Consider the following 19436-nt stretch of genomic DNA (forward strand, 5'->3'; position numbering starts at 1 on the left):
AATGACCCCCTCCATGGCTTGCTGCCTGCACCTGTTTATGGCCAGGCCCAGGAGCAGACCCATGAGGAGGTCTTCAGACCTGCCCTCCCTCCTCCATACCGGGTGTCCGAAGATCAGGAGCGTGGGACTAGAGTGCAGCCAAAAGCAGAGAAGGAGGTTTTTGAGGAAACCAAAAAGGGAGTGCAAGTGCCCACACCCAATGTATACACGGTCCACTGACTCCACAGCACCACAGAACAAGCAGTTGGGCTGGGAGTCAGTGAACTACCGCAATCTGTGGTTGCAGGGGACTGCCACGTGCAGCACCCTCCACCCCAGATCCCCAAGAGACAGGGGGAGAACTCCCATGTAGAGAGCCCTCCATTGGGGATCTCCACCGCCCGGTGGCAAGTGGGCACGCCAAAGCGTGTCCAGGTGGTGGATGAGGGAGAACAGGTGGACGGGGTGCAGCAGCAATCGATACAGGGTCTGCCGTGATATTTCCTTAAAGGGAACAAAACTAAAATTCCAGAGGCAGCTCAGGTTGTGGGGCACAGGGTCCCGGGGGAGACGCTCTTCTTTTTATCTGTCAGCCAGGACTCCCTGATTGGAGCAGATTAACACCCCTAAACAGCGAACTCAAATTTTATGACATCCACTGGGCTGACCTTGTTACAATCACTGCAGTCTCTGGCACAGTTTGAACTAGAGGAAATAAATGGACAGGGGGTAATTTAAGAGTAACACATGGCAAGGCAGCTTGATCGAGTGGAATGCTTCTCCTTTGCAATGTGAGAACTCAGGGACATTTCCAGTGTTCAGGGTGATCGTGTGTGCAGGAGGTGCACCCAGTTGCACCAGACCTGTGTTCCAGACCGAGGGAAGTGTGACAGCAAGTTGAGTAATTGAAGGATAGCACAATACAGTGAAGTTGTCATTCTGCAGGAAAATGGTGCAAAGGCAAAAGGCAATAGGCCACCACTTCACAGAATAAAATTACTAGCCAGATAATGCAGGAGACCCCAGGGGTCTCCACTGGAGGTCTGCTTTGTTGCATTAGTGTTGACCTGGAGGTTGGTGAAACGGAGTATCAAAGAATTATGTGTTTTAAAGAATAATTTAATTTAAGGGCTAATTTCAATTTAAAGTGAGGTTTGTTCTTTAATTTTAGCAAGATACTGATAATTGATCTTTTGGGGTCATATTGTGGCACAATGGTAGTGTCCCTACTCGTGGACAGGAAGTCCTGGTTTAAGACTCTCCTACTCCTCTGAACAGGTTGATTAGAAAAATAGCTGAAAAAGTGTTGCTGGAAATGCGCAGCAGGTCAGGCAGCATCCAAGGAACAGGAGAATTGACGTTTCGGGCATCAGCCCTTCTTCAGGATTAGAAAAATAGGTTAAATTAAAGAAAAATTTCCTTTGATTAACTGCAGTTTAGTTGCAGCTTTAAAACAGGAATTAATGGGTACTCAGTTAATTAGACAACTTATTTATTCCAGTTTCATAAATCTTTGACTTGGGGCCATAAAGGGGACCTCGTTCAATGCTGCTTTGCTGCATGAGAGTGTAACTGGAGTTTGGTGAAAAGTCCCTCATTTTCTCTTATTAGCAAGTACTTCTGCCGTTTAATAGCATCGGAAGGTGTTAATGAATTTGGAGCATATGGCAAAGAGCAGCCACCAGGGAAAAAGACAAACTGAGTTGGAAATGAATATCACAGTCAAGGCTTGAGGCCTACAGATTTCTCAGGAACAGTATTTTTGAGAGAGACAGGAAGGTGTGACTACAAGTGAAGTAGGTAAAGGAATGCAGAATTTAGAACTGAAGGAGTCTTAGCTCTTGACACTTGTCAAACATGTATGAGATATTTGTGTGAGAAAAGGGACTGTTGGAAGGAAGGACAAATTGGCTACTGCACTGTGGTATAGGTGGTTATTCAAGGAGGGGAGCTAAAATAAAAGTGATCGTGGTTGAGGGTTCTATAAGTGGAGTCACAGAAAGTAGCCTTTGAGCATGACTGAGAGTCTGGCGTGTTACCTGCCTGGTGCCAGATAAGGGTCATCCCAAACGACTTAACTAGAAATTGGTGTGGGAGGGGAAGGACCCAAACTGGAATCAATACCATAGTGGAAAGGCTAAATAGGGTGGTCACAAGAACTTTAAACTTGCAAATGGAGGGGAAGTTTGGGCAAAGTCAATACAGTTTTAAAATAAGTAAAATTTTAAAATAAATTAACATGACAGGAAGCAAAGAAACAGCCAATAATCCTACTTTGGGTATGGCAGACAATGGGCAAGACTATAAAAAGTGCATTGGTTAAACCAGAAGGCAGAAATAATAAACAGGTGAATGAAGCATCAGTGCTGAGGGACAGATTGCAAATAAGAGTTCTATATACAAATAAATGGAGCGTAAGGAATAAATTAAATGAACTTCAGACACAAATTCAAGTTGGAGATAATGATATAGTAGCCATTACTGAGACATGGCTGCAGGATAGTTGTGATAGGGAACCAAACATACCAAGTTATAAGGCATAAAGAGTGGACAGGGAAAATGACAGAAGAGGTGGAGTGGCCTCACTGATTAGAAACAAAATTACTTCAGTTAGAGCAGGATATAATCAGGGGAAAGCATTCAGTGGAAACTATATTGGTGAAACTGAGGACAGGTAAAGGATCTAAAATTGTAATAAGCGTTGTGTACAGAGTCCGTGGTGGCTGCTCTGTAGATGATATAAATGCAGAAATTAGTCAAGTGTGTAGCGTAACCAGAGCAGTACTAAAGGAGATTTTAACTTCGATCGGGAAAGTCAGGCAAGCATCTGTCAGAAAGATTGTGTATTTCTGGAGTGTGTCCAGGATATTGTAATGGTTTCCTAGTACTGGATTTAGCAAAGGAACAAGCAATATTGGATTCAATCATGTGCCAGACTTAATCAGTAACATAATTGTGCATGAACATTTATCAATTAGTGATCATAACATGTTCGAGTTCAATTTAATGTCTGAAAGCAAAAAACATGAAATCAGCAACTAGAGTTTTAGATTTGGGTAAGGCCAACTCTAAGGAGACGAGACAAACTGTCCACAGTCAATTAGGAGAATTTGTTAATGGATGAAACAACTAAGAACAGTGGAGGAAGCATTTAACAAAACACAAAACCAGTTCATACACTGGAGGGGAAAACTCTACTTCACAGAAAAAAATAGCCATGGACAAGTAAAGAGAAAAGGCATGTAACTAAAAGAAAGCAAGCTTACAAAAATACAGAAAAAGTACAAATCTTGCCAAAGGGTAATAACTCAAGTACTAGCAAAAGACCACAAAGCAGCTTCTAAGAGCTACCAAAAGGGACGATGAAAGAAAACTTGCCAAGGGCATTAAGATCAATACAAATATACTTTATGGTTATATAAAGAAAAAGCAGGTAGTCAGAAGAAATATTGGCCCACTGAAGACTGCAAATGGACATAATGGCAATGAGTATGGGAAAATAGTCGACTTAGTAAATACTTTATCAGAGTATTTATGGTAGAAAAGGAAGATAGCTTGCTAGATGTCCTGAGGAAATTTAATAGTAGATTGGGGACAGTGACTGAATAAAATTAACAGAAGTAAAACATCAAAGAGGAAATAAATGGAATTTAAGAATGACAAATCCTGGGATCTCTCAGTTTCCATCTGAGTGTTAAAGGAAATAAGGGAACACATTGAAAGTGTCTACAGAGCTCCCCAGATACAGTAATCATCACTATTGTAGGAAATTTCCACATTACTCTGCTTTAAGGACAAAAGAGGAAAACCAGAAAATTACAAAGCAGTTGGCCTCACATCTACGGTAGAGAAGTTGCTAGCAACTTTAATCAAGGTGCGGTTACTGAACACCTCAGACCCCTGAGGTTTTGGAACCTATTCAGACTAAGATGTGATCTGTACAAATTGGACAGATTGCAACTCAGCATGGTTGGGATTAGCATTCACTAGGGTGTTTGCTATTGCAGTGTGGGAAGGTTGAAACTGGAGTGGCAAGGAGATAGGAGCCTGAGCAGGGAGGCGTGAGTGAAAGAAACAACAATAGAAACGAAACATGGAAAATGCTTTTGGAACATTGCGTGGAAAGATGATGTAAAACTTGAAAGGGTTCAGAAAAGATTTACAAGGATGTTACCAGGGTTGGAGGGTTTGAGCTATAGGGAGAGGCTGGGGCTGTTTTCGTTGGACTATTGGCGGCTGCGGGGTGACTTGTTAGAGATTTTATTAAATCATGAGGGGCATGGATAGAGTAAATAGACTAGTTCTTTTCCCTGGGGTGGGTGAGTCCAGAACTAGAGGACATAAGTTTGGGGAGAGAGGGGAAAGATTTAAAAGGGATCCACGGGGCATCTTTTCCCGCAAAGGGTGGTGCATGTATGGAATGAGCTGCCAGAGGAAGTGGTGGAGGCTTGTACAATTACAACATTTAAAATGCATTGGGATGTATATATAAATAGGAAGGGTTAAGAGGGATATGGGCCAAGTGCTGGCAATGAGACTAGATTAATTTAGGATATCTGGTCAGCATGGAGGGGTTGGACTGAAGGGTCTGCCTCCGTGCTGTACATCCCTATGACTCTATGGCTCTAAGTAGAAAGCTTAAATGGAAGACAGAAGAAACAAGAGCTAGAATAAAGTAGGGCTGAAGTACAAAAAAAAACTATAAAAATGTCAAAGACAGGTCTAAAGGTACTGTATCTGAATAACAGAGTATTTGTCATAGGATAGACAAATTAACAGTACAAATAGTTGCAAATAGGAAGAACAGGCAAAAGAGGTATTATTAGTGAAAGTTGAAATCAGTACAATAATTAGAAACTATATTGGCATAGATAATCAAGATATAGAATCAATCTGGATGAAGCTAAGTAGTAATGGGGTAGAAAACTTTATGAGAATTGCCTGTTGACTTATATGTTGGCATTATGGAATTAAACAGAATTACAGAAACATGAAAAAAGAATGTTACAGTAATCATGGGTGATTTTAATCTACATAGAGACTGGACAAACACATTTGTAATAATACTGAGATGGATGAATACCACGAGTGTGTATAAGACATTATATTCCAACAGTCCTTGAAGTCCAGTACAGGACAAACTATCCTACATTTGGTACGTTCACTGAGGAGGAGTTAATTTAATAATCTTGTTATGAGGGGTCTTTTTTTTTATGAAAAGGTGGCCCAAACATGATAGAAGCTTTCTTAAGGATAGAAAGTGAAGCAGTCAAACCTAAAACAAGGCTCCTAAATTTAAATAAAGGATATAACAAAATTATGAAAGGTGAAGTAACTGCAACAGGCTAGGTAACAACAGTAAAATGGTGAATGTAGAAAACCAATGCATGTAAGATTGGTGGTAATAAACTAGCATGGATTGAGAATTGGTTAGCAGACGAGAAATATTAAGTACTGGTCATTTTGGGGGTGGAAAGAGGTGACAAGTGGGTTACTGCAGGAATTGTGCTTTGACCCCAGCTATTCACAATATATATCAATAATAATTTCGATGAGAAAATCAACTGTAATGTTTGCTGATAATAAAATTAAACCTAGATGGGACTGTATGGTGAATAGGATGTCAAGAGACTTCAGGGTGATTTAGACAAATGAGTTAGAGGGAAAATACCTGACAAATACAGTATAAAATACCTCAACAAATACAGAGGAACCTTGATTATCTGGCGCTTGATTATCCGAATATTGGATTATCCAGCATGATCGCAAAGACCTGATGCTTGGCTAAACTATGTTATTTGGCATTCGATTATCTGAATTCAATTAATCGAACAAAATTCTCCCTGCCCACGTCCTTCAGATAATTGAAGTTTCTCAGTAAATCATACAATTTGCAGATGAGACAGAAATTGAAAAAGGAGGTCACTGTTGTATGCTCTGTCTGAAAGACTGTTGATGATACTTCTTGCCACAAATGTATTCTAGGTGATGGTCTTCAATGTCCAAGACATTGGCTCGGCCACATTTAGAATACTGTGTACAGTTCTGGTCGCCACATTATTAAAAGGATGTGGACGCTTTGGAGAGGGTGCAGAGAAGGTTTACGAGGATGTTGCCTGGTATGGAAGGTGCTAGCTATGAAAAAAGGTTGAGTAGGTTAGGTTTATTTTCATTAGAAAAAAAGGAAATTGAGGAGGGACCTGATTGAGGTTTACAAAATCATGAAGGGTATAGACAGGGTGGATAGAGACAAGCTTTTTCCCAGGGTGAAGGATTCGATAACGAGAGGTCACGCTTTCAAGGTGAGAGGTGGAAAGTTTAAGGGGGATACACATGGCAAGTACTTCATACTGAGGGTGGTGGGCGTTTGGAACGCGTTGCCAGCAGAGGTGGTAGAGGCAGGCACCATAGATTCATTTAAGATGCGTCTGGATAAATGCATGAGTAGGTAGGGAGTAGAGGGATACAGATGCTTAGGAATTGATTGACAGGTTTAGACAGTACATTTTGATCGGTTCAGGCTTAGAGGGCCGAAGGGCCTGTTTCTGGGCTGTAAATTTTCTTTGTTCTATCTTTGTTCTTTGAGAGAGCTTGGCAGCACCACAATTAACTCAGTTCATCAGGTCTTAAAGGACATACTGCTAGACTGGGTCTGTGACGAGGGAACCAAAAGTATTTGATTGACCTCATCCTCATCAATCTGCCTGCTGCAAATGCATTTGTCCATGATGGTGTTGTTATGAGTGACCACCACAAAGTCCATAACTGCTAAATTTCAAACAATTCCACTAACTATCCATGAGATGCTGTGAGCCAGCAGCAGGACTATACTCTAACACCAATCTGCAACCTTACAGCTGAGTATATTCCCTTACCCTGGTTCAAGGTAGAGTGCAGAAGTGTTATGAATGAATGAAAAACATGATCATCCTGGGCCACCCCAACAATTCCCCATTGTGTGCATAGAAATGGAAGAAGAAAGACTGACAATACAGTCATTGAGATGTACAGCACAGAAATAGACCCTTCCGTCCAACATCCATGCTGACCTAATCTAGTCCCATTTGCCAGAACTTGGCCCATATGCCTCTTAAACCCTGCCTATTCTTATACACATCCAGATGCATTTTAAATGCTGAAATTGTACAGCCTCCACCACTTCCTCTGGCAGCTCATTCCATACACGTACCACTCTCTGTGTGAAAAGTTGTCCCCTTAGGTCTCTTTTATATCTTTCCCCTCTCACCCTAAACCTATGCCCTCTAGTTCTGGACTCCCCCACCACAGGGAAAAGATTTTGTCTATTTGTCCTATCCATGCCCCTCATGATTTTATAAACCTGTATAAGGTCACCCCTCAGCCTCCAACGCTCCAGGGAAAACAGCCCCAGCCTATTCAGCCTCTCCCTATAGTTCAAATCTTCCAAAACTGGCAATATCCTTGTAAATCTTTTCTGAACCCTTTCAAGTTTCACAACATCCTTAAGGAGATCAGAATTGCACGCAATATTCCAAAAGTGGCCAAACAAAGTGTACAGCTGCAACATCACCTCCCAATTCCTATACTCAATGCTCTGACCAATAAAGAGAGTTGAGCCTGAGACTCATACCAGTGCTATTAAAGGGTCAGTTAAACTCGAAACGTCAGCTTTTCTCTCCTTACAGATGCTGCCAGACCTACTGAGATTTTCCAGCATGTTCTCGTTTGGTTTCAGATTCCAGCATCCGCAGTAATTTGCTTTTATCTATTATGTATGTATGCAGATAGGTGGGAAAAATTGAAAGAAGTGCAGTTTGCCTATTTTCTTTTCATGCTAGCAGAGAAAGATTCGCTCCAATGTTTCCACAGCTACGGCTAAACTTCATATTCCTTCACCCACTGCACACATGTGCTCAGGAAGAGGAAACCAGATACTAAGAAACAGTGTGAACTGCTGTTGCTTATAGTGATGAACGATTCTTCATTGATAAGTTAACACCTGTAGAAATCTCAGTAAATAGTAATCCTTACCAGATAGGAGGAATGGTTACAAGGAGTACTTACAGGCCGACTCTCCGTGGATTCTGATGCTGACAGATGGAGGTTAGCCTGTTTTAAGAAAATACAGAAAGACGTTATAAAGCAGTAAGAATATATGAGCTGCAGAGAGCAGCACGATGTTGCAAGGAAACAGTTCAAATAACCTAACTAGTGTTACTAGTTTTGAGTTCCCATTAGGTAAAATTATTGCATTCCAATTGAAATCAGCCAAACCAGTGAGAAAGTTTACAGAATTTCAAATGCAAGTTTCAATGAGTGCATACTGCACAGTGGAAGGTGTGCAAATGGAAATTGTAATGGGGGAATAGATGGAGTGAATGCAGAACAATTATGTCGACAATGCTAACCAAGAGAAAAGACACGCATTCTTGTTCCTCCTGGCTCTGCATTGAGCTAATTAAAAAAGCATATTTGAGGAATCTTTAAGTAGTCCTTTTAAGGAATGTTCATTAGGCTGATGTAGATCTGCGTTGAGTGTGTGGTGCTGGAAAAGCACAGCAGGTCAGACAGCATCCGAGAAGCAGGAGAATCCTTGATCAGGAATTTCTGATGAAGGGCTTATGCCCAAAATGTCGATTCTCCTGCTCCTCAGATGCTGCCTGACCTGCTGTGCTTTTCCAGCACCACACTCTCGACTCTGATCTCCAACATCTGCAGTCCTCACTTTCTCCTGATGTAGATCTACAAACATTTGTCAATACTTAATGCCTTATTCAAAAGGGAAAAACCTCTGACAATGCAGCACCCAGTTTGAATCATACTGGAATAACAGCAATAAGTTTGTGCTGAGAGCCCTCAGGTTGGACTTGGGCTCAATCTTTTGACAAAGGAGAGAATGATACCACTGAGTCAAAGATGTTTCCTTTAATTATTTTTCTTTAGCTCCAACTATCTTGGAAAGAACATCAATTTCTCTTTTGAATTCACTGATGCCATCTGCCTTAAATGTATATAAAATGGATTGTTTGTGTTTACTTTCTTTTTAAAAAGTGCCCTGTGTTTCTAATTCTTTTTAATTCCGAATTTCAAACTTATCTTTGCTGCAAAATATCTGTTATTACTTCAGGTATAGACCAGCAGGAACATCAAGACTCCATAAAGTTACAAGCAAACGTCATTATGCATGAATGGGATTATTATTTTTATATATAGTGTCCAAAGAAATCTGAACCCAGAACTTGATCACCACCCTATCCTCATCTTTCCAAGCCATATTTGATGGTGGTCCTAAAGACCCAGTCAACAATTGGAGCTGATCACAATGAAACATGTATATATAAAGCAAATCAGCAAAGTTATTTGATGGAAGAAAGTAAGCTTTTCCTGGGAGGCACTAGCAACCTTACTAGACATGGCACAAATGTAGAACCAATTTAATCCTAGATGATTTCATTTTGATTACCGAATACTCAATAATTCCTCTCCAGCAAGTCAAAGTATCTGATCGCAGTCAACATGTATCACTAAGAAAAACTCACATATTTGGTTTCTCTCCCAGCTGATTTTGGTGCAGGATTAATGGGCTGAAAAAGAAAAATATTCAATACTTAATTCTCATCTGATATGGAATGGGGCAGTAGCATTCTTCATTAACGGTTAAAACAACTTACAATGTGTAAATAATTCTGCAAGGCAAAGCAAAAGGTGAAAAGCTTTTCATAAGAACTGCGATTTTATGACTGATGCTTAAATTACCTTTTGAAGTTTACATTAAGAGAAGGCAGCCGGGGGGGCAACTGGTGGCAAGAGTGGGAGCCGGCAGCCCGAGGTGGTCAGCGGGGACAACAGGAGTAGGCCACGCATGGTGACTGTAGCGACAAGGCAGCTAAAGCAGGCAGTCTGGGACAATAGTGAGCCGGAAGCAGAGGAGGCCAAGCCCTTGTCAGGAGTGAGCCCAGCTAGGTTCTTATCGACTGTGGTGTTGAACTATTGTGTTTCTTTGTTTCCTACTTTTTAGTAGTAAGGAGTGTAATGTTTAAATTTTCCTTATTTTATCCTGCTTTGTAACTAAGATTCTGTACTTAGGAACAATGATCCCTAAGATGATGCTGTAAGTGGTGACTTGTAAAATTTTCATGTTACTCATGTATGTAACAATAAAATTAGTTCAAATAATTCAAACTCAGATCTCTTAATTACTGAACAATGAGTAAATGGGCAGAGGATTAATCGATCATAGCATTGAATATGTGGGTTAAAGATGGTAACAGAGAAAAGTGGTCAGATTCCTGAGGCATTGGGAAAAATAGGAGCAGCATTGTTGGAATGCCATCACCTGAACAGTGCTGAAACCAGTGTCCGGGTGAGCTATATAACTAGAGCATGTAGGACAGGGGCTTTAAACAAGTGGTAGGGCAGAGGGTTTATGTAAGGTGGATTTGCAAAATTTGAAGTAAAGCAAAAGGCATTAGTGCAGAGAAATGATATGGTAATGATAATGAGATAACTGATTCACCCGTGTCCTTTAGGGAAGGAAACAGCCATCCTTACCTGGTCTGGCCAACATGTGACTCCAGACCCACAGCAATGTGGTTGACTCTTAAATGCCCTCTGGGCAAATAATAAATGCCAGCCTGGCCAGTAATTCCATGAATGAATAATACAACAAAAAAGTGATTTTGACAGGAAATAAGAAATACAAACAGGATAACAAATACAATACATGAAATACAAACAGAGCAAACAAATAAGATCATGTTGGGGAAAATGGGAAAAAAAGTTTTGAAAGTTTTCTTTTAATTGAACACATGCAGTATTTCAAAAAGTAAAAGAGTTGATAGTACAAATAGTAGTAAGTTGGCATTTTTTGATAACTATCACAGAAACAAGGCCTGAAAGTGACTATGCTAGGTACTGAACATTCATGGCTGTTTGGCATTTGTGGAGGGCAGGGCGAAAGAAAAGTAGTGAGTAGCTCTACTAATAAAGAGTGAGACTAGTATAGTAGTGACAAATAGCTTGGTTGGGAAGATCAAAATACAGAAATAGTTTGACTGGAGATAAGAACAGCAAAGAAAAGTGCGCAATTAACGCACCCCCAACAGTAATCAAATTGTAGCACAGAATATAAACCAAGTAGTAATAGGATTGTATTTAACAAAAAGCACTGCTCGAGTCATGACTGATTTTTAATTTTCATACAGATTAGATGCATCAAACTTAATAAAGACAGATCAGAGGATGAGTTCATTGAATAAATTCAGCAAAGTTTCTTAGAACATTACATTCTAGAATCAACCAAGGAACCAGCCATTTTAGTTTACAGAATTAACATTTAACCTCATATAAAGGAACAACAAGAAAAGAATGAGAACAAGAAAACAATGAGAACAAGAATTTCACATTCAGATTGAGAGAAAGAAATGTTGTTCTCAAACTAGTGCCATAAAATTAAATAAAAGCAATTACTGGGGAATGAAGATAGAGTTGCCCAAGGTAGGATAGGAAAACAGGTTGAAAATAATATAGAAGCAGTGAAGATAAGTAAGGCGTTAGTCTGGTGAACATAGCAAAGGAGCAAAAGTCCTATTCCATAGACACTGTGGGGAGGGGAACCACTGCTTCATCAGCCCAACTTGCACCTTTTCCTCCCCCCTCCCCCTCATCCTGAACCTGGTAACATTTGTGATACATACACATGCAACTATGATCAAATACATGCCACCTGTATTCAAGACTGAGTCACAGGAACCGGACCCACTTCAAAAATGCCCCAGGAGAGGCGACAAGAAAAATCATAGGCCTACGTCCCCAGATTTAGAGGCGGAGCGATGTAGTGATTCTAACAAGGCCATCCAGATGGATCTCATAGAATATTCTTTCCCTGATTGGGTCTGTTCATCATGTCCAATCAGGGAGCCCTGGCTTACAGATATAAACAGAGTGTCTCCAACTCTATTTTGATTTAATCCCTGCCCTCCCCTCCACTGTTTGATCACACAGCATTGCCTTTTGTGAAGGGCACTGCTTGTCACTGGCCACTCGGGTGTTTTCCTATCTTCCTGGTGATGGCAATTGAATAAAGAAAAAGAAAAAAAAGGAAAAAGAAAAAAAAGTAAAGAGTGTCAGAGGTTCTGCTTACTCTGAGGAATGACTCGGAGGAAGCCAGACTAGTGTCAAGTACTATGCACGTGTAAATAAAGGATGGCTTAGTGATAAGATATCTGCCTCTGTGGAATTATTTCACAAGAGAACCCTGACTTTCAGCTCTAACAGAGAGAAGAATAAAAACTTGCACATCCAGCTTCAAGACCCCAGCAACTGCTGAAAGTTAAAACTATAACTCCTGGTTCAGTGGGAGCTTGACCCCAACAATTTAGGCTGCTTCTGTTGTTCCAACTTTAATTTAAGAAACCCTAAGACCTCACAAACTATTTACTTTATTAGTTTTGAGCAGACAACTCAACGCCTCTATTTCAAACTTACTTCATGAAAAAAAAACCCTGGACAAAATACATCTCAAAGCCACAATAACATCACAAGGAGGTTAATTCACTTCATGTGATAATTTTGGGCTACTCCTACACGGAGGTCATAACACAATTTAGGTACAATAATAACCATAAAAATAAAGCCTGATCAATAAGAAAAATACAAAAAAAATCGAACTGCACAACACGACATCAGAACCAAAAGTTCACAAAACATGCAGTAGAGTTTAGTCAAGTTTTTCAACACAGAACTTTGATGAAGCAAGCAAGTGGAGTGTTGGTTTCCACAGAAATTTAAGAGTGGTACTGAAAATATTTTAAAAGTGTATGAGCAAATGGACATGCTCTTATTGTTCTGATAAAGAGTCACCAGACTCAAAAAGTTAACTTTCCTTTCTTCCCACCGATGCTGTTTGACCTGCTGAATTTCTCCAACAATTCAGCAAAAATTTCATACTCCCTAGGTTCATGCAAGTGTCTATAATTCATGCATTTTCACTCACGTACTTTGTACGCTTTTGAGTACTGAAGCTTCTGCAAGGAGTTGGGAGTAGAACTTGAGGAACGCTAGAACAGGGGAGGATGAAACGTGAAGACATTGTTAAACGTTAACATGAGTTTGGTGAGAGCAGGGAGTAAGACTGAAAAGAAAATTATTTTTCAATTCCTTCATTACCGTTGGCAGTGGATCCTCGAGCAATTGTTCAATAGTAGCATACAGTTCCTCAGTCTGCTGCCTGAGACTCTCTGATTCAAGTAGGAACTGTGTGAGGGTAAACCATGTTATACATATTAATTGTATAATAGCATATCACAACTCAAGCAATACTTATTCATGTTGTATTCACAAAGCTTACTTGTGAGTGGGTTTTCTCAGATGTGCCAGCTGCTGCAGATTCCTCAGAGTCACTGATTGCTTCATCAATGGCCTAGTAAAAGTAAGTGCAAAATGTTTCACAAACAAACCCAAAAGTTTCTCACGTGGATTCAAGGATCTACCCTGGTCAAAAAGAGTATATCCTAGTAACTTAGAAACACCAGCATCATCCCCTAGCCCTACCTACCAAATCTTTTTTTCTATCTTCTGATCCTGTAGTATAAGGACATGAAAATACCCATTCATTATGTTGCCCATCCTTGGGCTGAATACAAATGACACTTTCTTCCCTAAAAGAAGAATATGTCACCTACAATACATGGAATTAATCAAGAGGATAGACTAAGTGATTTTTTTTTCATTCTTTCTTTACAATCTTAAGTTTACTAATGGAAGGTATTAAACTGCAGTCTTACTGTTGTTAAAATTCATATTAGAAGAAATTCTAAAGAATTTTGAGGCAATTGGAAAGCTGTAGTTTCTCAGCACATAGAGTTGAGCAAGCTTATTAAACATCAAACAAACATGGTAATCTTCATTGTTCACTTCTGTCGAACCATATTGCAAAGGAATGCCGAGGAACCCAGGTGTCCTGTTAACTGCAATGTTTCACAAAGTATTTGATTAGCACCATTTGCACTCTTTCACATAAACTTCAACCTTTCAGAATGAAATCTTTTAAAGGAGTTACAAGTCACTTGGTCTTGTGGTTCAGAATAGCTGTGTCCAAGCCAAAAGTTCTGAGTTCACTTTCTACCCCAGGACAAGGAAGATGCGTTTATAACCAAATAGATTGAGTAACAAACTGCCAATCCTTCTAGCACATGCTAACAATGAGCAGCAAGACTGGGAGTGATTCCATAAAATGGAAAGAATGTCAGAACCTCCAACAACATTATCCATAGCTCCAGACTACAGCATGCATATAAAAATACATATCATCACAGCAGCCAAGACTCCAAGTAAACTGTAACACACCAATACCACAGGAGTTAAAAGTATGGAAGGTCGAACACTTATTCAGAAAATTCAGAATTCAATGTCTTAAAACTTGAAAAAATGTACAAATAAAACAAATTAAATGGAAATAGAAATGGAAGATTAAAAGTGAAATCAAGCTTAACAAAAAGACTACTGAAAAGACCAAAAAGGAAAAAAATAAAGCAAATATATAATAGAGTAGACACAGAGGGAAAAGCCTATTAACTGGAAAAAAAATGAACAAAAATGGTATTAAAACATTAATTGCCTAAGGCCATGCCCCCAACCTCTTACAATCTTGCATCTTTCCTTTTCAGTTTCATGTGAAAGCTTCCCATTATCAATTTCAAGTTGTTTTACTTAATCATCCGCTTTCTCTTTCATTCTACATGCCTCTAATCTTCCTTCAATAATCATCTTGAGCAATTTTTCAGGTTTTACAATATGACCAAATCAACATGTCACCTTTGCTCGACTTGTATTAACTAATGATCTTTCTTCCTCCACCACCTGGACATCATCTTCATCGCTTTTGTTTTCTCACCAGTTGACCCATTCCTTCCACAAAAACATTGCACAACCTTCTGTTCTTTGGATGGCCGAAAATAGTTTTCGTAAAACTGCAATTCTACCGTAAGTATTTCACACAATGGAGCTTCCAGGGTGCAAAACTGAAATAATAGCACAGATTTTGTTGCAGCAGAACATCTTGTAATGTGAATGCTAAAATTATGCTTTTTTTCTTCATCCTGAAACTCAACAATGGCTTGCTCCTTATGTCCCCTGAACTGTGAGTAACCAGGTATCTGAAACCCTAGTGGATAATGGCATCAACACTCTATTATCTTAATCCATGGGATTTAATGATTGAGAAGGACAAACAATAAAGGAGACAAAGAGCATGAATTAATTCAGATACAGAAACGGAAATATCCAGGAACGAAAGATGGTATTGAATTGAAAAAGCAGAAAAAGAGAGTAGGATATTTTTTTGAAAATCTCCACTAATTTACTACCTGTAGAAATACTATCAAATATTGAACAACTGCAGTAATTTTCTAAAATCAGTTAGAATGGAGAGAGTTTAAGGGGAAACAGTGCAAGGTGCAAAGGTTGGAGTCAGAGAAAGAATTTAAAATTTAACATTGACAAAATAATTCAAAAGTAACATCATGGTTATGTAACAGATAGATCTTTTTAGATTAGATTAGATAGATTACTTACAGTGTGGAAACAGGCCCTTCGGCCCAATAAGTCCACACCAACCCTTCAAAGAGCAACCTACACAGACCCATTCCCCTACATTTACCCCTTCACCGACCACTACGGGCAATTTAGCATGACCAATTCACCTAACCTGCATGTTTTTGGACTGTGGGAGGAAACCAAAGCACCCGGAGGAAACCCATGCAGACACAGGGAGAATGTGCAAACTCCACACAGACAGTTGCCTGAGGCGGGAATTGAACCCAGCTCTCTGACGCTGTGAGGCAGCAGTGCTAACCACTGTGCCACTGCGGGTAACAGTAAATTTTAGGTTGTTTTTATTAAATTGTTCATTCTTTCAACATTGAAACTCACTAGGTGGCAATTTTCATTATGCTTTACACACGTAATTAATTTTTTTTACTATTTAAATATCGCTTAGTCTTTCAGAGGCCAGTTTCTTAGAACCTTATAATTTGGTACTGTCTTAATGTGTTAAACTTTAATGTAACTGGGTCAAAATGCTGAAATTCTCTCTCTAATAGTATTTCTACAGTCAGCACACGCTCAAGAAGGCAGCTCACCACCATCTTCTCAAGGGCATCAAGGAGTGGCAATAAATGGTGGCCAGCCAACATTGCCCATGTCCTATGAGAGAATAAAATGGTTAAATGGTCAGGGTGTCAGTAGTTTAGAGGTCATAGAACAGATTACTATGGCAGGCTTTTTGGAATCCACTACTTTCTACATGAAAGCACACTGTACACTTTATGCTTCCTAAAAGAAACACAAAATACATACAAATAAAGTTCAGGGAGAAAGTGAGGACTGCAGATGCAGATCAGGCTGCGCCCAAAGGACTCATGCCCGAAACGTCGATTCTCCTGCTCCTTGGACGCTGCCTGACCTGCTGCGCATTTCCAGCAACACATTTTTAGCTATATTTAGTTCAGGACATGGTCATCCAACACTTATTAGTGGTGAGGGGTAAGTAACAAGAGTTGGAGGAAAAGACAAGCAGTTCAGAAATCCTCCACATCAATGGCATTCATTAACCAGTTTTTCAGTTTTGAATACTGGGAAAAGTGACACCACCTTTAAGGGATGTAATAAGAATCAGGTCCTTGAGCACAAAGACTTTTAACTGTACACTGCAGAAGAGAAGTAGAAATTGAGCCATCAGGAAATCAGTAGTGATAGATATAAATAGACTTTTTCATAATGGTAAATGTGATTCATGAATGGCATGCTGAAGACACTAAGTAGATTAGCATGATTGAATATTTGAAAACTATCTATTCCAGGTGGAATACATCCAGGTGGACTAAATGTTAAAGTTCATTATAACTTTTCAATCATCACTGGAGACAGGAATTCTGCCATAGGGCAGGAAGTTTGCTATTTATGTAACACTATTCTTGAAAGGAACTTCATAAATTAGTAAGGAGGCCTCAGATAAAGTATTGTGGCACCATACTTTCCACAAAGGTTTAAGGGATTTAAAAATGCAAAAAAAAGGATGTTTACTGGGGGATGGAAGTGCTTGGTTATGAGGAATGCTGAAAAAGCTAAGAATGTTCTGCACGAAATAGAGAACATTTAACAGTTGACTCAAGATGGTTTTCAAAATAAGACATTTTGATAGAGCAGATGGAGAAATAAAAGTAACTAACCAGTAGTTATAGATTCAAAATCATTGGCAAGATTCAGAGTGGAAAAGACAGTTTGGAACCTGTTAACTAATAAAGATTGTGCAAGTGGATTCCATAGTAAGTTTAAAAAGGAGTTGAGTCAGGTCTTGAATGCAGGAGTGCAGGCTTTCCCATATATTCAGGAGTTTACATGGTTATAGGGAAAAAAAAATAGGGATGCGGGGCAAAGCATGATTGCTGTTTCATAGAGATGAAATTAGTCTTAACTTAGCTTTCAAAGAGCCAGCATAAGAATAATAGACCAAACAGCCTCCTTCCGTCCTCTAGGTTTCTATGACTCTATAATTTTACAACTAAATGGACCATTCAGATTGCTATGGCATTAACAACAGTAAATGTCAACTATTAAACCAGTAAAAATTTCACAATTACTGCAGCATTAAAATGGTCACTTTGGCGCTGAGTTCAACCTTGTCTAATTTTAATTAATGCTTGCATATCAAATTGCTTTCAGTCACATGGTCATTTCAATCTGTTCAATAAGATTACAGGTTATGCTGTAAGATGAGTCTCATGCTTGATTTCAACTAAAGTGTATGTCAATATCGTCAACTTGTTTAAAAAATACATTTAGATTAGATTAGATTAGATTACTTACAGTGTGGAAACAGGCCCTTCGGCCCAACAAGTCCACACCGCCCCGCCGAAGCGTAACCCACCCATACCCCTACTTCTACATCTACAGTTACCCCTTACCTGTGGGAGGAAACCGGAGCACCCGGAGGAAACCCACGCAGACAGGGGGAGAACGTGCAAACTCCACACAGTCAGTCGCCTAAGGCGGGAATTGAACCCGGGTCTCTGGCGCTGTGAGGCAGCAGTGCTAACCACTGTGCCACCGTTCCGCCCACATTCTGGTATAGATTAACTATACCAGAAAATTGTTCTTTAACATTGTTAAAATTGGAAAAGCAAGGTAATGCAAATAGCACTTTAAAACTCAAGAGGAAGGATAATGTATTCCATTCATCTAGTATGCCACACCTACCCCTGCTGGTCAGATCAGGTAATTACCTAGTGGCAGCAATACTTTCATAACATGAAAGAGACTTCCACATATTTTAACAACAAAACCTTAGCCTATATACAGGTAGATCTTCTATAATGTGATGGTTCCATTCTTGTGTAGCCCCCTATTATAGAAAAATCACACTTTGGAAACAGCGTATAATGTTTTTTTTATTTCAAAAAATATACTTTATTCATAAAATATTTTGATGATCTGTACAATTGGTGGTGCCATACATACGTATACATTCCATTTCTTTACATATAGAGATCAGAATTAATCATTCATATATACAGGTCTGTACATTTGCCATTCATATATTTAGCTGAGGCATCAGCAGAGCCCACTTACGGAGTGAGCCCCCTGTTCTTCTTTGGCAGGCAGTCGTAACACGGTGGTCTTTCCCCACCACTCCTTGGTGGCAGCTGCCCCAAGCTTCAGCGCGTCCCTCAACACGTAGTCCTGGACCTTGGAATGTGCCAGTCCGCAACACTCAGTCAGGGTCAGCTCCTTCAGCTGGAAGATCAACAGGTTTCGGACAGACCAAAGAGCGTCTTTAACCGAGTTGATGATCCTCCAGGCACAGTTGATGTTCATCTTGGTGTACGTCCTGGAGAACAGACCGGAGAGCACGGAGTCCACGTCACGGAGCTGTTTGGGACGTACCTCAACAAACACAACTGCATTCGTCTCCAGACTTCCTTTGTGGAGCACATTCCAGAAGGTGGTATGTGACAGTCTCGTCACCTCTGTAGCTGCTTCGAGGGCAGCATGTGGTGCGGCTGAGAGTCCGGGCGTGCATAAAGGATCTCACAGGCAGAGCACTTCTCACCACCAACCAAGCCATGTCTTGGTGCTTGTTGGAAAGTTCTGGCAATGAGGCATTCTGCTAAATGACTGTGACAGTCTGTCCAGGGAGCCGCTTGATAGGATCCGCCCTCTCCTTTTCCCGAAGAGTCTCAAGGACACTATGTACTGACCACTCCCTGATGGACTGGTGGTCAAAGATGCTTTTCTTCATAAATTTCTCCATGGAGGACAGATGATACGGACAGTCCAACTATACTTGGAGCATTCTGCGGCAGCAAGGCCAGGCCCCTCCTTCGCAACATTGGGGACAGGTAGAACCTCAGTACGTAATGACACGGTGTGTGCAACCGGGGATCCATGCACAGCTTGATGCAGCTACACACAAAGGTTGC

General features: G+C 40.1%; 1 protein-coding gene across 1 annotated transcript in view; it reads right to left on the minus strand.

Annotated features, from left to right (window-relative positions):
* Positions 1 to 19436, minus strand: part of LOC140464758 (uncharacterized) — a 215700-nt gene that overhangs the window by 54559 nt on the left and 141705 nt on the right. Inside the window, exons 14-18 of the mRNA XM_072560257.1 lie at positions 13307 to 13378; positions 13126 to 13212; positions 12957 to 13016; positions 9498 to 9542; positions 8023 to 8067 (exon numbers count right to left, since the gene is read on the minus strand). Coding sequence (XP_072416358.1) covers positions 8023 to 8067; positions 9498 to 9542; positions 12957 to 13016; positions 13126 to 13212; positions 13307 to 13378 — 309 coding nt within the window. The remainder of the gene's footprint in view (positions 1 to 8022; positions 8068 to 9497; positions 9543 to 12956; positions 13017 to 13125; positions 13213 to 13306; positions 13379 to 19436) is intronic.

Source organism: Chiloscyllium punctatum, chromosome 3, assembly GCF_047496795.1.
Source record: "Chiloscyllium punctatum isolate Juve2018m chromosome 3, sChiPun1.3, whole genome shotgun sequence".
NCBI classification, from domain to species: domain Eukaryota; kingdom Metazoa; phylum Chordata; class Chondrichthyes; order Orectolobiformes; family Hemiscylliidae; genus Chiloscyllium; species Chiloscyllium punctatum.